At 31.5% G+C, this 17,280-nt stretch overlaps 1 protein-coding gene across 1 annotated transcript in view; it reads left to right on the forward strand.

Moving 5' to 3' along the window:
- The window catches only part of LOC122526120 (filamin-A-like), a 46,641-nt gene that overhangs the window by 14,649 nt on the left and 14,712 nt on the right, over positions 1-17,280 (forward strand). Inside the window, 13 exon segments of the mRNA XM_043649307.1 lie at positions 123-261; positions 579-863; positions 1,023-1,336; positions 1,432-1,858; positions 1,970-2,185; positions 2,285-2,672; positions 3,038-3,496; positions 3,499-3,606; positions 4,476-4,820; positions 5,112-5,725; positions 5,821-6,119; positions 7,995-8,133; positions 16,061-16,289. Coding sequence (XP_043505242.1) covers positions 123-261; positions 579-863; positions 1,023-1,336; positions 1,432-1,858; positions 1,970-2,185; positions 2,285-2,672; positions 3,038-3,496; positions 3,499-3,606; positions 4,476-4,820; positions 5,112-5,725; positions 5,821-6,119; positions 7,995-8,133; positions 16,061-16,289 — 3,962 coding nt within the window.

A 17,280-nucleotide genomic window follows, 5' to 3' on the forward strand; every position in this document is an offset into this window, starting at 1 on the left:
GTTTGAAAAATTCGCGTGACGACGTAATTGCGCTTTTCCTCCCCACCCACCATTCTTTTTATTTTCCTTTAAATTCGTTTTTCGAATTTTGTTACTCACGTTATATATTTAATTTATAACAGAGTACGCGCATATGGTCCTGGAATCGAATCAGTTGGCCTGGTAGTTGGTGTACCGGCCAATTTCACGGTTGAAACATTTTCTGCTGGCAAGGGAAATGTTGAAGTTCTCGTTGAAGATCCTAAAGGAAATACCGTACCAGTAAGAAATGCATTTTACGTTGAATCATTTTAAACAAATCTTTCAATTTTAATTAATTTGCCCCATTGTTAAATTCTTTTCACTGTAAAACAATTGATTCGATCAATCGAATAATAACCCACAAAGATCATGCCTATATACGTCCCTGAAAATATTTCTAATCAAATAAATAATAATTCGAAAGTATATAAATCGAATAAACACGAAAATTTAATCGAATAAAATATAAATTAAATAATATTTATTGTATATAAAAATATAGAAAATTTAATAATATTTTTGTTTGTATAAATTGATATAATTATTTATTTTGATAGGCCGACGTTAGATTCAATAAAGATAGAAATCTTACGTATGCCGTTTCGTATACGCCAAGAATCGAAGGACCTTACAAAGTGAAGATACTATTTGCCGGAAGGGAAATTCCAAAGAGTCCATATACGGTCAACGTTGAGGGTCATGCTGGAGATGCTAGCAAAGTAACAGCAAGTGGACCGGGTCTTCAACGTGATGGAGTTGTCTTGAATAGGCCTACTTATTTCGACATATTCACTAAGGATGCTGGCCGTGGTGTACCGGAAGTTATCATTTTGGATCCGCAAGTAAATATATGAGAAATAAAATCTAATGAGGATGTATTTAGTGGCTAGTTAAAAAGTAATAAAACATAAGAAGAAGAAGAAGAAGATTTAAAAAAAGAAGAAGGAGGAGGAGGAGACGAAAAAAATACAATGCAATGACACAAATTTATTATTTCCTAGGGTACGAAACTGACAACGCCTAAATTACGTCAAATCTTTCCGGATGTAACAAGGTGTGAGTACAGTTCGCCAGTAACTGGTTTACATTCCGTTAACATCTTCTTCGCTGGTAAACCCATACCCGAAAGCCCGGTTGGGGTAAACGTGGCACCCGTCTCCGACGCGAAGAAATGTCGAGCATATGGCCGAGGACTTTTACCAACAGGGGTTCGCGTTAACGATAACGCTGATTTTGTACTCGTTACAAAGGATGCTGGGGAAGGAATACCGGAGATTAAAGTTATTGGTCCGGGTGGTATTAATCAAACAGTACAGTAAGTCGTTTAAATATTTCATCGATGAATAATATGCTTTTCAAAATAAATGAGTATACATTTTAAATTACATGCATTTGTGTTTTCTTTTGTAGGATGATCAAGGCAGACGCTAACACGTATAATTGTTCTTACGTGCCAACGAAAGAAGGTCGATACGTTGTAATGATCACGTTTGGTGGTAAAGAAATAAGAAAGTCACCGTTCGAAGTGAACGTTGGTCCGTACAAAGAGTCCGCGATTTGGGCATTCGGTCCGGGTCTTAAAACTGGTGTCGTTGGTCAACCAGCAAGGTTTACGGTAGACACTAACGGAGAAACCGGTGCTCTTGGATTCTCCATTGAAGGACCGTCCAAAGCAAACATAGAATGTCATGACAATGGTGATGAAACGGCTGACGTGTCCTATTTACCAATGGCACCGGGACAATACGCTGTTCATATACTTTGCGATAACGAAGATATACCATCGTCTCCTTATATAGCAAATATTGTACCAAAGACCGATTTTGACGCTGAAAAGGTTTGTCTTATGTTAGAGTTATATTCGTTTGAACTTCATTTAGTACTACTGTTTTTCCTTTTAAAAAGAGATTCAATTTGTCTTACGTTATTTGATGATTTTATTTTGTAGGTAGAGGTACACGGTCCAGGAATTCAACCGGATAGCGTTGCAAAAGATAAACCGACTCATTTCACTGTGGATCCTAGAAAAGCTGGTCAGGCACCATTGGAAGTTGTTATACAAGATGTTTTCGGTAGACAAGTTCCTGTTCGTTTGGACGAGAAACGTGATGGTACCGTACAAGCTAATTACACGCCGACTTCTGCTTCTCAGCACGTTATAATGGTTAGATATTAAATTGCGTAATTTTAATCTAGCTAGCTAGCTAGCACACTTAATTACACGTGTAATTTAATTATGTATCTTTTTTTTTGTTTTGGATAGGTAAATTATGGTGGCGTTGCTACGAAAAAATCACCGTTCAGAGTAAAGGTAGCAGCACCTTTCAACCCAGCCGCTGTTACGGCATTCGGACCGGGTGTTGAAAGCGGCGTTAAATCAAATATTCCTACACATTTTAACATCGATTGTCGCGAAGCTGGACCTGGCAACATGGGTGTGACCATAGTCAGCGAAGATGGACGTGAATTACCAGTGTCCTTGACCGATAACGAAGACAATACTTATAGCGTACAATACGTCGCACCTCAACCAGGAAATTATTTTGTCAATCTTACCTACGGTGGTTTGGTGGTACCTACGTGTCCAATCACGGTCAATGTTCAACCGCATATCGACGTTTCCAGAATTAAAGTGGACGGTCTTGAACCAAGTGAGTATATACAAATATATCATTTAATAATTATACTTTTATATCTCGAACACTAATCGAAATTATTTAATTTATTAAATGAAACAAATGATTTCTTTCATATCGTATCGTATACAAATCTCGAGGATTTGAATTATTCAGTCAAGCATTCGAGAAAATATCGACACAAATTTTCGTTCGTAATTGTTGATAATCTGGGTTTTTCATTGAAATCTGTAAGAAACGTTATATCGTGTTCAAAGTAGAACGATGGACACGATACGACGGTAAGAACGACAAATGACGAGAATGTTTAGAGAGTGACTTCCGTAGAGTTCCCTAAAAACATAAAAAGAAAAAACAAAAAACAAACGATCTTCGCACAGCTGCACCAGTGAACAGTCTGCAGCAGTTCCGCGTGATAACGCAGGATGCCGGAAAAGTAGCTGACTTTCAAGTGGCGATAACGGCACCATCGGGTAATCGGGTTAAGGCCCACATCTTACCGACGCACGAAGGTTATTTGGTCAACTTTACGCCCACGGAATTGGGCGAGTATTTGTTGGGGATCAGTTTCGGCGGGGAACCGATCTCGAGTCAACCGTATCGTCTCAACTGCGTTCACGGTTCTGATCCTGGAAAAGTCCGTGCCACTGGTCCTGGTTTGTCACGTGGGATTGTCAACAAACCAGCCGAATTCGTTATCGATACCAGAGGGGCTGGCCAAGGTGGACTCGGGGTTACCGTCGAGGGTCCTTGCGAAGCTGCCATTAATTGTCGTGACAACGGTGATGGTACTTGTTCAGTTGCTTATCTTCCTACCGAACTTGGGGATTACGGGATTAATATACCTTCAATGAACAACACGTGCCTGGGTCACCGTTCCAGGCAATCGTCGTACCCGACACCGACCTTTCCAAAATTAAGGTCACCGGAAATGGAATTCAGCCACACGGTATCGTCACGCCGTCAAGGGCAATAATGGTTTTTTCGATTATGGAATGCCATAAAACCGTGATTGTTGGTGTGCGTTTGTAAAAGAGGATATATGTCGAACGGGCAAATTGATTGCTCGTAATAGCTTTTTTTTTGTATTTTAGTTTAATTTCATTGAATGTAAATCGCAATTGATTCGTTGAAAATATTCCTAACGTTTGAAACATGATTATATTTTTTCTTTACGAGCAATCCGTTTAAAATCCTAGTAATACGGGTGCCTTTTCGAACCGATTAAGAATTCCAGGAGTGTTAAGAAATCTTATGCATGAATTAATTGTTTACGCTGATTTTTGTTTTCATTTGCACCTTTTTCGAAATAATTTTATTCTTTATTTACATTTTGCTTTTTTTCGATGAATATTACTCGTTAGGAGATGATGCTATGCGTTGCCGTGTGCTTTTAAAAAATAATCATTAATTATGTTTTCATCTTTTTTTTTATATTTGAGTATCTCGTTCTCTTTTTTCTTTCTTTTCGATAAATCATTATTGTACTAACATTAGAATTAAATCTCGATAATGTTAGACACATATTAGTGGGTAGACGTGTAGATCGTAAATACATGAATGATTAGATAAATGTGTTTATTCGATTAGAAGTGAATTATATTTTTAGGATGTTTTGATTTTTCATTTCTTATAACATTTAGAATTAGAATGTGTATAGTATACAAAACTAAAATAATTTTAAATCGATATAGACAAAATATTAGAATAAATACAAATTCGTTAACAGCGTTGATTTTAGTTTTAGAATTAATCGTACGAAAAAGTCATTCGATTAAAATGAAACATTATTTTCAACGATCGTTTTTTCCTTTTAAGGTCTGTACTTAAAGCAGCCAACGGAATTCATGATAGACACCAGAGCAATAGCTAAAATGAAGAACGACGAAGGTTTAGTTTCCTGCGTTATCAACAATCCGAATGGTGGAAAAACGGATAAAGTTATCATTCCTCAAGGAGACGGAATGTATCGTGTCAGTTATACACCTTTCGAGGAAGGACGTTACACTATCGATATTCTTTACGACAACATTCCAGTGCCAGGTTCACCGTTTAGCGTGAACGTTAAACGTGACAGTGATCCTAGCAAATGTCGTGCTTATGGTCCAGGTTTAGAGAAGGGTTATGCTAATAAGGTTAATCAATTCACCGTAGAAACAAAAGGTATTCTTTCGTGTTATAATTAATCTTCAAAATATATATAAATGTAGGATGCGAGCACTTCCAAGCTAAATACTTAAATAGGCATTCGTGAAGAGATTGTACGGTGGGCTCTGAATAGCTCAATGGTTAAAGAGCAGTCGGAAAACGGAAGATCCGGGTTCGAGTCCCGGTCCAGTCAATCCAACGGCCTAATTTTTTTCGCGAATCCTACATATATATATATATATAACATTTTCTAAATAAATGTAATAATGTACGTAAAAATATATTTATTTTATGTTTGAATTTTAGAGGCTGGAAATGGTGGTCTTGGTTTAGCTATCGAAGGTAAACGTGGAGTAGAAATGATTTGCAAAGATAACTACAATGGTTCTTGTACTGCTGAATATATACCATTGGAACCTGGAGAATATGATATAACAATAAAATTCGCTGACAAACATATACCTGGTTCACCTTTCAAAGTACAAGTTGTGTCAGACAGCAGTAACGCTAAGAACGTTGTTGCTTATGGTACAGGACTCGAGCCTGAAATGGTACGAGAAGGTGTGCCAGCTAAATTCGTCGTTGACACGTCGAAATGCGAGCCGGCTAAATTGGACGTTAGGTTGAAGACCGACAAAGGTCAAGTGCAAAAGCCGGAAATTAAAAGTCGTAGCGATGGATTGTACGAGGTTACGTATCAGCCACCACCCGCTGGTAGCACGGTTCAAATAGGTGTCAGTTACGATGGCGAGGAAATAAATGACAGTCCATATTCTATCAAAGTTTTACCTACGGTTGAGCCAAACAAAATTGTTCTTAGCGGGCCTGGTGTTCAACCGGTTTGCACGGCGTCATTCCCGACGGAATTCGTCGTTGATACTTCCAAGGCTGGATACGGTGATCTCGAGGTTCAAGTTTTGGTAAGGGATATACATTTAAATGACACGTTACAATGAAATGAATTTTCACCGTAACGATGAATGATAGAAACAAAGAAAATGTTGTTTTTGTCAAGGGTCCAGATCAATCACCGCGAAGAGTCGAGGTACAGGATTTGGGGGATGGAAAATACAAGGCCACGTATTTGCCGGACGATTGTGGTCGTTACAAGGTCAATGTGAAATACGGTGGCAAAGAAGTGCCGGGTAGTCCAGTTCTTGTACAAGGCGTTTCAACCGGTAAAGCTGAGAAGTGTAAGATCAAGGAGGGTATTCAACATACCTTGGCACAGGGCGAAGAATATTGTATAACTGTTGATACCGAAAATGCTGGAAGGGGTGCTGTTACTTGTCGCATTCGTTCTACGTCGGGCAGGTAAAGAAAACACGCGCATGCAACAAAAAACTAACAAAATAATACAATCCTATATCTATTTTCATTCCGATTTATCGTCATTCTTAAAATATAATATAATAGTTTCCAGAAGCGAGTGTAAGAAAATAGATAAATTCGAAAACTGGACACACTAACAAGGTGACACTCGTATCGTATATTTCCTGTCTTTTATCTCTTGCATTCCTTTCTATCTTCTCTCTAAGCTTTCACATTCTGTTTCGTTTCGTTTCGTGCAGGACATCATCCCGGTTTTATTTTAAATACCCGTCTCGGCACGACCCAGATATTTATTTTAATTCACGAAATTCGCGAAAGCTTACATGTCACAAAAATCTAATCGTAAATCATACGATTTTCTTGTTTCTTATTTTCTTTTTAGGAGGGGAAGGATTTTATTTCTCTTTGTAATCGTTTTATGTTCTGAAATGAAATCCGTCGATACTTGGAAATCAAATATAAAATAATAAAAAGAGAAAGAAAATTATAAACAAGTAGTAGTAGCATTGGTTTTTCTCATCTTTCAATGATTCAATTGTTACTTCAATTTGTATAAATATTATTTAATAATGTAGAGTTTAATTTACTCTGGCAATTGGACAAGAATTAAAAGAGTTTTTTTTCTTGCATATTCTAACATATTTTCTTTCTCTCTTGGCAGTTAATTTTAACGGATCAAGTAGTTATCGTTATTCATTTTGTCTGTTTTAACGCTACCATTGTTAGCCTGCCAAGAACAAACACGCATTGGGTCAGTTTTATCGAACAGCCAAGTTTGAATTTCGACCAGTTTAACGTGCCTTTTTGTTTATCCTTCATTTCTAACATTTGAAAACAATTAAACAGACTTACTTAATTAACTTTTGTATAGGAGGATAAAATGTTACGAAAATGTTATGTCATTTGTTTTACGACGAAAGATAATCGGATCACATTGTAGAAATTAATTATAAATTATTATTAAAAGTAGTCGTTATTGTGTAATTTTATTTAGAAAAATCAAAATCAATGTTTAGTTTGTTTTAATTATAAATATATTCAATTTAAAATTATAGAAAACTTGTGTTATTATACACACAAAATAATGTAGCATTTGTTTACTGTTATAGTTCATTCTTCGGTGTTACTTTCGCAAGATGAATTTTTTCATCGGCAAATTCAAAGCTCTATAGTACAAGCTAGAAAGTATTTTGACGTTGATTAATGAAATCTTACAATGTCCACCTGTTGAAGCATTAGTCATGCGCCATATCAAATGCTTCGTATACCTCTTTCGATCTTGCCAACTGTTTTCACTTATGTTTCGTTCCTAGAATCGATATCTTTATCGTTCTAATGAAATTTCTTTATCCTTGTGTCGAGTCAACTGTTTGCAATAATCTGCCGAAAGACAAATATCAATCCATTTAAATGAAATATAAATAAAATATCGAAAATATAACGTTAAATAATTACGAAACAATATTAAGGTGTGTGTGTGTGTTAAATTTATTATTTAATTTAATATTTTCTTTTTTACCAATAAACAAAACTTCTTCCTATTTGTTTGCGTAGTTTTTAAAAATATTAAAGTCAAAATACTTATGGAAAATTTTTTTTTACGATAAAACAACATCACGCTCGTATATTCATATAACAGTTGAAATTTAGAAATTTTACTTATACCGGTTTTGATCTTTTTTTTTTTATAATAATACTATATTTTATAATATATAATTTTGCAAAATTGAATGAAATATAAGTTTACAAAATTAAATGTAAATGGTTTTATATCATCGATACAATACTCGTTTATATGTCATTTAATATTTTAATAATTAACGATATATTATCACGTTTGTTTATATTATTTTTCAGTGAAGTGGTAGACATCGATATCGAAGATAACGGTGATGGTACTGTCAACATTTATTACACGGTAGCTGATGCTGGTGATTACACGCTTAATATCAAATTCGGAGGACAACCTGTTCCAGAAGGACTTTATACATTTACGGTAAGCAATTACTATAATCATGTTTGATTAATTTAAACAAATTTTTCTATTAAAATAAGAATTTTAATTGTGTCGAATTGTTATCAATTCTTTTTATTTTCGTTATACCAAATTGTATTTAAAATAACAAAATTCATTTCTCGATCGTATTAATGCACGTTATCGTATAACACAATAATTTTGAATTATTCATACCCAAAATTTGATTTGCGTCAAATGACGTATGTCGTACCTTCTGAAGAAAAAAAGGAAAAAAAAAAGTAAGATGAAGATGAGAAAAAAAGTGAGAAATCAAATTTACCTCGTACGCGAATTTTAATGTGCAGAAAAATGTAAATGTTGAACGGATTATGAAATTTGTAAGATGTAACTATTTCATAGGGAAAATTTTGCATTCAGGTAAGACTTATAGTAAGATTTTAAGTAGCAGACGAAAGTAAAATTTTCTCACGTGTTGTCGTTGGCAAAACCTTTTGACGGGTAATAAAAGATACAATGACATCGATTACGCGCGAAAAAACGAAATTATCATTTTCGCGATTAGAAAATTGGTCTAAACCAATAAACGTAATAGTAAATATTTACGATCTATTAACGTGTTGTTTAAACATTGAAAATTATTCTTTGATTAATAATTACAAAAAATAAATATTTACACGTACATTTATATATTAATAATTAATCAACAAAATAATCGTAAAGATTAATTAAATAATATTGCAAAAAATACAATAAAAATAACCGCACGAATGAAGAATTAAAAATAACAACGAGTTCAATTAATCGGTTAAACAAAAATTAACTTAAATATTGAATTAGCAACAAAATTTCCGCCGTTTCTTTTTTGCAATGAAAATGAACAACAAATTAATTAATAAAGTATTATTCTCCCTTGGTTAAAATTTAAACAAAAAAAATATGACAAAAATTTAATTGCCAACGTAATAATATTACGAAAATATATAAAATATATAAAAAAAATAATAAAAATATAATAAAATATAATATATAATAAATAAATATAAAATATAATAAAATATATAAAATATATAAAAAAAATAATAAAAAAAAAATAATTTTAATATCAATAAAACAAAAGATCCTATTACCATTATTAATCAAGGCATATTTATTTTATTATTAACAAAAAGAAAATTAAACAAATCTCTCTATCAAACAATTCTAATGTTAATTCTAATTCTAAGTAAAAAAAAGTAAACTAAAAGTGAACATAAATTGGTAAATAAAAGACACAGAAAATAATTGGATAAATTATGTGATAATCTCTCTTTCTCTCTCTCTCTCGACGTTTGTTTCGATTTTCTTGGTTCCTCTTGATCATTCGATGTTAGAATAAGAGGAGGAGGGACTTAGTGGGGCGAGGTGTTTCTAACTATAGAGGCAATACGTAGGAGCACACAGGATATTATCGTGTAGTCTCCAGAGAAACAGTCCACTCCGAAGACTCATCGTGATCGCACCAAAGTGTTCGATAATATTATTCAACATATTATTTTCTTCATCGTCGTAACATCGTACAAAATATCCTGTCAACGCGTTTAACATCAACGTTAAATATTCTATCAAGTAAAAATCATTCTCACTCACTCACTCACTCACTCACTCTTCTCATTCACTCTCTCATTTTTCTTTCTCTGTCTCACATTCCGTCATTTTGTTTTCTTTTTTTCTCTTTTATTAGGGTGAACCAAAAGTTTTCGTGTGATTTCTTTTATTAATATTTCCAAAGTAAATTTTACAAAAACAATTCCTCCTCCCCCCCATCCTATTATTATGCAGTTTCAAAGTAAAGTTTCAATACAATAAATGTGCGAACTTTTTGGTTCATCCCTAAATATTCTCGTTTTATTTGATTTCAAATGCATCTTTTATCCTTCATCCTTCGTCCCGTTCTACTATCGTTTGCAATACCTGTTGCATCTTCTTCTATCTCTTTCTACCTTTCTCTCGTGTGTATGATCAGGCATGTATGTGTGTATATGTGTATGTGTGTGTGAGTTTGTAAGTTGAGTTGTCCAGCATGATTTCAAATATGAGATAGTTCAACGATTTTGTTAATCGTCAAACGAGAAGATACGTTTTTGATCGTTAAAAGATAGCAATAATTATTATTATTGATGAGAACGTTAGAATTATGTTAGATTTGAGAATTTGTCTTAATTCTTCAAAGTTAAATATACGAATTATATTTTTAGTTATATCATTATCGAAAAATTTTATTATCTAATTTAATATTTCTTTTTCTTTCTTTTCTATGATTAAAGAAATAAATTAGTAAAAATATTGTATTTTGTTTTTTCTTGTTTTTTTCTTCTTATTCGTATTATGTAATACACATTTTGTTAATAACACAAAATAGATTCGACCCCTTTTGTTAACTTTGCTTTTTAATTTTTATTTTTGTATTTTTCTATTTCTGAAGAGTAAAAAAAAGGTACAAAAAGTGTGTGATATTATTATTATTATTATTTAAATATTATAACGTAAATTATTAAATCAGAATTTGATTTCGATTCGGGGTGGTGAGACATGTCGAATTAAAAATAATATAAATTAAGTATTTACAAAAACACAAAACTTACGTTAATAATTTACTTAATTCACATTTTAATTAATCATATATATATATATATATATATTTTCGATATTCTACAAATTATTATTAATAGAGCGTTATAATAAATATAGATATTAGATGATTATATAAAAATATGATTAGAAATAGAATTATATGAGAACAAGTAGAAAGTAACAACGGTATGGTCAGCCTCTATAAGTAGAAACAGACTGTCATAAGATTAAACGTAACTCATCGAGAAAACAATAAAGAAATTTAAACTGCATAGATTATCAAAACGCATAATATGTATTCTTATCGTAAAGAATAATAATCGTAAGGTGTATGCGTTAATGCAATAAATCTCTTAGTCGTATAAACACACACACACACACTCAAATACGCACATACTCAAACACACACACACAAATACGTTGATCTAGTTATCTAAACTTTTTGTTTAACAAACTTCTATTAACAAGCCCCCTCCCCCTTTCCCCCACACACGACAACACAGGATTCGTTGATTTCAGTAACTGAAGTATCAAACAGTTGAAAATAATTTCACATTTATACTACTCTCTCTTCTTCCCCATTTTCCCTCAGCTCGTTTCGTTCTACCAAGATAGAAAAAAAAATAATGTGCGAAAGAGAGAGAGAGAGGAGTAGATGAGGGATGGGAAGGGAAGGAAAGAGAAGGGAGGGGAAGGGATTTTGTTGAACGAGGACTGGAAGTCGTTGATTTAAACGTTTCGGCATGTGTCAAGCTCGAGCAAGCATGATGTTCCGCCCGGTTTCATTAACGAACATGCATGGAAACCAAAATTGAAAGTACTTCGTAGACAGAGAGAGAGAGAAAGAGAGAGAGAGAGAGATTGATGGTCGTTTTTGATTATGAGCTTTCAAACCATACACCTACTCTCTAACGTATGTCTTTTTAAACCGATAGAAATTCTTACGAATTTTTTTTTTTAGAATTAATTCGGTTCAAGTGATATAATAAAAGAAATGAATTGACATAAATAATTATTCGATTTGATAGATAGTAAAATTAAATAAAAATTATTTGCTAATTAATTGTTAATTAATATTTTATTTAATTGTTATTAATTACGTGTTTCCAATGACATACATTACGTATAGGAAACCATACACCTACTCTCTAACGTATGTCTTTTTAAACCGATAGAAAATTCTTACGAATTTTTTTTTAGAATTAATTCGGTTCAGATGATATAATAAAAGAAATGAAATTGACATAAATAATTATTCGATTTGATAGATAATAAAATTAAATAAAAAGTATTTGTTAATTAATTGTTAATTAATAGTTTATTTAATTGTTATTAATTACGTGTTTCCAATGACATACATTACGTATAGGAAACCATACACCTACTCTCTAACGTATGTCTTTTTAAACCGATAGAAAATTCTTACGAATTTTTTTTTAGAATTAATTCGGTTCAAGTGATATAAAAGAAATGAATTGACATAAATAATTATTCGATTTGATAGATAATATAAAATGAAAAGTATTTGTTAATTAATTGTTAATTAATAGTTTATTTAATTGTTATTAATTACGTGTTTTCAATGACATACATTACGTATAGGAAACCATACACCTACTCTCTAACGTATGTCTTTTTAAACCGATAGAAAAATCTTTACAAATTTTTTTTTAGAATTAATTCGGTTTAAGTGATATAATAAAAGAAATGAATTGACATAAATAATTATTCGATTTGATAGATAATAAAATTAAATAAAAAGTATTTGTTAATTAATAGTTTATTTATTTGTTATTAATTACGTGTTTCCAATGACATACATTACTTATAGGAAACCATACACCTACTCTCTAACGTATGACTTTTTAAACCGATAGAAAATTCTTTACAAATTTTTTTTTAGAATTAATTCGGTTCAAGTGATATAATAAAAGAAATGAATTGACATAAATAATTATTCGATTTGATAGATAATAATATAAAATGAAAAGTATTTGTTAATTAATTGTTAATTAATAGTTTATTTATTGTTATTAATTACGTGTTTCCAATGACATAAATTACGTATAGGAAACCATACACCTACTCTCTAACGTATGTCTTTTAAACCGATAAAAAATTCTTTACAAATTTTTTTTTAGAATTAATTCGGTTCAGATGACATAATAAGAGAAATGAAATTGACATAAATAATTATTCGATTTGATAGATAATAAAATTAAATAAAAGTATTTGTTAATTAATTGTTAATTAATAGTTTATTTAATTGTTATTAATTACGTGTTTCCAATGACATACATTACGTAGGAAGAATTTTTACTATAATTATATTAGAATAAATGATATAATCTAGAAGAAATTAATTGAAATAATTAATTACATTCGATTGTGTGATAATAATACGAAATAATTTATATAATTTGTTTTTAATTACGTGTCTCGAATCACATACTGGGTTTATCATTTGGAATCGATGAAAATTAAATCGCAAAATAACAACCGGGATTGTAGGGGCGGGGTGGGGGTCGGGGGTGAGAAGTAAGCGGTGGTAAATAAATTAAATAAATTTATCATTAATGTCAAAAACGAATAAAAAATAAGGTAAAAATTTTCATGATTACTTTTGATTACGTTCTTGCTGAACCACCCATCCACCGTTTCAATTAATTTTATTCTATAGAAAAAAACAAGTTCTTAAACATTTTCCTTCAAATTTATATCGTATAAAATAACAAAAAAAAAAAAAAATAAAAGAAGAAATAAAGCAAAAAACAAAAAGAAGAAAAAGAAATTTATCATAAGCACAACAGTAAATTATACTTACGAAAATATTGTTTCTTTTTTCTCTGAGTTTGTTTCTTCTCACTTTCTCTCTCTCTCTCTCTTCTTACGTTTAAATGAACAAAAATATTGAATTAATAATCGATAAGAATAGGATGGAAAAAACCTATAACGAAATGTTGAAATTCAATCCGTTGGTGGTTGGTGGTGGTGCATCGTCGCGACCTCATAAACTATTTCGAGTATACGAATGCGTCTCCCTTTCCCAAATTTATAAGCAAGCAACGTTCGCCGTTCGTTGGTCGTGGTGGTGGTGGTGGGTGGACTAAAGAGAACGAAACAGAGAGAGAGAGAAAGAGAGAGAGAGAAATGGACCGTGAATTAATGCTACCGAGAAGGAGAGTTTAATTTAAACTCAACGGTGAATTCGTAATTCACAACCCCGGACTTTGATACTGGATTATTATGCTTTCATCATCATCATCATCATCGTCATCATCATCATCTTCATTTCCCGTTTCACTCTGTTTATCTTCGTAACACCCGAGCGTTATTAAACCTTAAAGTAACAGGACTATGCTAGATTATTTTCCAACCCCCCCTTCTTCTTCCAAACCCTATCTTTTTTCAACTTTTTACCTCGTTTAGGCGAACCCCGCCCGATTACGCGAGTTTTCCTTCCTTCTTCCTTCTCGACGAATTTTATTTTTATTTTTTTTTACGATAAGATAAGTATGAGTAGAAATAATGAACGAGGTTATGTACGATTGCGATTATTTTCAACCCCCCTTCATCTCTTTTTTTCAACTTGAACTCATTTAAGTAACCCCCCCTTCATTTTCCTTCGTCCCCTCACGTTAGGCGAGTTTCTTATTTTAATTTTTTCTTATTTTCTCGTGGTAGGACCAAAAAATGACGCGAGGTTGGATATGTTTTTCATCAAATTTTGCTTAAATGTGTTTCCCTGTTACAATTAATGATTGGTTTGGATTAATAAAATGATTGGCCAGTGCCGATCACTTTCTTCTCATTCGTCGAGTTTAGTTCACGGACACCATTCTAACAATGTCATTCATTGGTCGTTTTTTAATTTTTCCCACCCGGCTTTATTTCCCTTTATCCTTTTTGATTGTACGTAGGTGGGGGCTAGATATCTATTATGGTAACATCGAATTTAGCATTGTGCCTGAAAATCAGTCAGTCAGTTAGCAACGATACGTGAGTTTGGTAACATTAGATCGTTCTTATTATAATTATTACATTTATGATTATATTTAATTGAAGGATTTAGATCTGTCAAGGTACAGTGATTTCTATTGTATTGTCATTTGTCATTTTTTTCCTTTTTCTTTTTCTTTTTTTGTTGTTTCATTTCTTACGATCCATGTGTTTTTATTACACCGCAGTCTTATTTTTTTTCTTTTTTTTTTTTTAATATATAATATAATAATCAATATTATCGATTGATAGAATTAGTGTCGATATAAATTTGAATCATTGGGTTAAAATTTTGTATTATGGTATAATAATTTCTTATTCTATTTTATTTTCTATCGAAATTTTATTCGACGAAGAAAAATATGTTGTTTTTGGAGAAAAATCGATTAGATTTATTGAGAAGATTGTTGGATATTTTTTTTATCTTTTTTTTTGTTTTTTTTGTAAAGAAGAAGAAGAAGATAATGATGAATTCTTGCTTGGAGGTATCATGATGCGCAAAAAAGTTGGTCGCGTCCGCAAATCCGTTAAATTATACTTTAACATTTTCTATAGTCGAATAAACCACGTGATTAAGATTTTGCAAGAATTCTGACGTAGTTACATAATAATTCTATACACGCTGCACAGTTTGGCTTAGTACCAGCCTAGAAATACGTAAATTCTTTCGTAATGAGCTGTGTATGTGTGTTTGTGTGTGTGTGGTGTCGTGCACCATCGCCTCTTGATTCCGGAAATTCCTCGTTCCCCTTTTTCGCAAACGCGATCCATAGAATTTCTTGATCATCGTTCAAGAATTAACTAAATGTTTATCGGCAAAAAAAAAAGAAAAAAAAAAAGCTTTTACATTTGTATTAATTTTAGTATCATCGAAATATTGTCTAACCCTTAAATTTCATTATAATTCGATTCTATTATTTAAGTATCAGATAAATGCGAGGACAACATTTCTAAGGAAACTTCGAATCTCATAAATTCGTGATCATTCTATTTCGATATAATTAAATTACTTTTTTCACATCCTAAATGTTAGGCTAATTCTAAATTTACTGATTTTGTGTGGGAAAATTTTCAAGAAAAAATTTCCAACCTCGATCATTCGAGTTTTAAACTCATTTGAATATTTTTCTTATTTTAATTCCAACGATGATATAAATTGTTGTATTATTTTAAGATTTAGAAACAAATTTGGGTAAATATTTTTCTAAAAGGAACATTTGTAATGTTTCATTAATTTGCAACGTGTATTTCAATTTGTTTAATATCATAGAAATATGTTGTAATGTTATAATTTAGTGTTTTAGAACGATAATACGATTTATTATTATTGTTTTAGGCATCGGAAGAATATCGGGAACACAGTACACACAAAACTCATCGTGGCAGGAAATCTCGACAAAGGCAAGAGCAACACGTTGTTGAACAACGTAGTACTACTAGTATACAGGAGAGTTCAACGGTTACCACAAAGAGTTCGACCAATCAACAAAATTTATCAAAGAAAAATTTCAACTTAATACGATTGAACAGTATCCCCTTGCCATTGGCCAGTGGTACAGTTACATGTAAGTATATACATATTTTTACAATATCTCATATATATAAATACATTTTATATTTTTATATTTATGTAATAAGAGAAAAAAAAACAATTACCTTAATTTTGAAAAAGAAAAAAAAATTCCAATTTTATTCTTCGACAAAAAAATATGGGGGGAAAAAAAAATATCGAAAATAGAAAACTAAAACGGACGATAATAATAATAATAAAATATAAACGAGAAGAGGAAGGTAAACGAAAAAAAAAAAAAGATTAAAAAAAGATCTTCCCGTAGAATTTTTTTTTCTTTTTTTTCTTTTTTTTTGTATCCGTCCAATCAAAATAAAGAGACAAGAAAATTCTTTTGCAAATAAGTTAAAAAAAAAAAGATTAAAAAAAGATCTTCCCGTAGAATTTTTTTTCTTTTTTTTTCTTTTTTTTCTTTTTTTTTTTTCTTTTTTTTTCTTTTTTTTTTCTTTTTTTCGTATCCGTCCAATCAAAATAAAGAGACAAGAAAATTCTTTTGCAAATAAGTTTATTTAAACGATATCGTTGACGTAGCCAAAACGAATGATTCTCATTCGGGGGAAGACTAACGCATAAACGTTAGATCATCCCTGTCATCGAATTGATCGCGATCAGAACGAACAATTTCAAGTATTTCTACACTGTTTAATTTTACCTTCCAATGTTTTGACGTTCTCCTAACGATGATTGTTTAAATTGGATTATAGAGTCTCATTATATTTTTATAAAAAAAAAAAACACAAGGAAAAAATACTTCACACGAATCAGTCCTTTGAATAATAGATAGAACGTTCCATTGTAACAAAAACATCGTTTGTTCGAAATCGCGAAATAATCTCCAAGGTGTTTAATAGTCGGTCATTTAAAAACGTAAAACAAGAATGATCGTTGTTTGGCATGTATTCAAAAGCATATTATTCCGAGGAAAATTGTATAATATGAATAAATATGTAATATAACAAAATTAATTAATTTCATCGATAATCATT

The sequence above is a fragment of the Polistes fuscatus genome, unplaced genomic scaffold (assembly GCF_010416935.1).
Source record: "Polistes fuscatus isolate 324 unplaced genomic scaffold, CU_Pfus_HIC Scaffold1, whole genome shotgun sequence".
NCBI classification, from domain to species: Eukaryota; Metazoa; Arthropoda; class Insecta; order Hymenoptera; family Vespidae; genus Polistes; species Polistes fuscatus.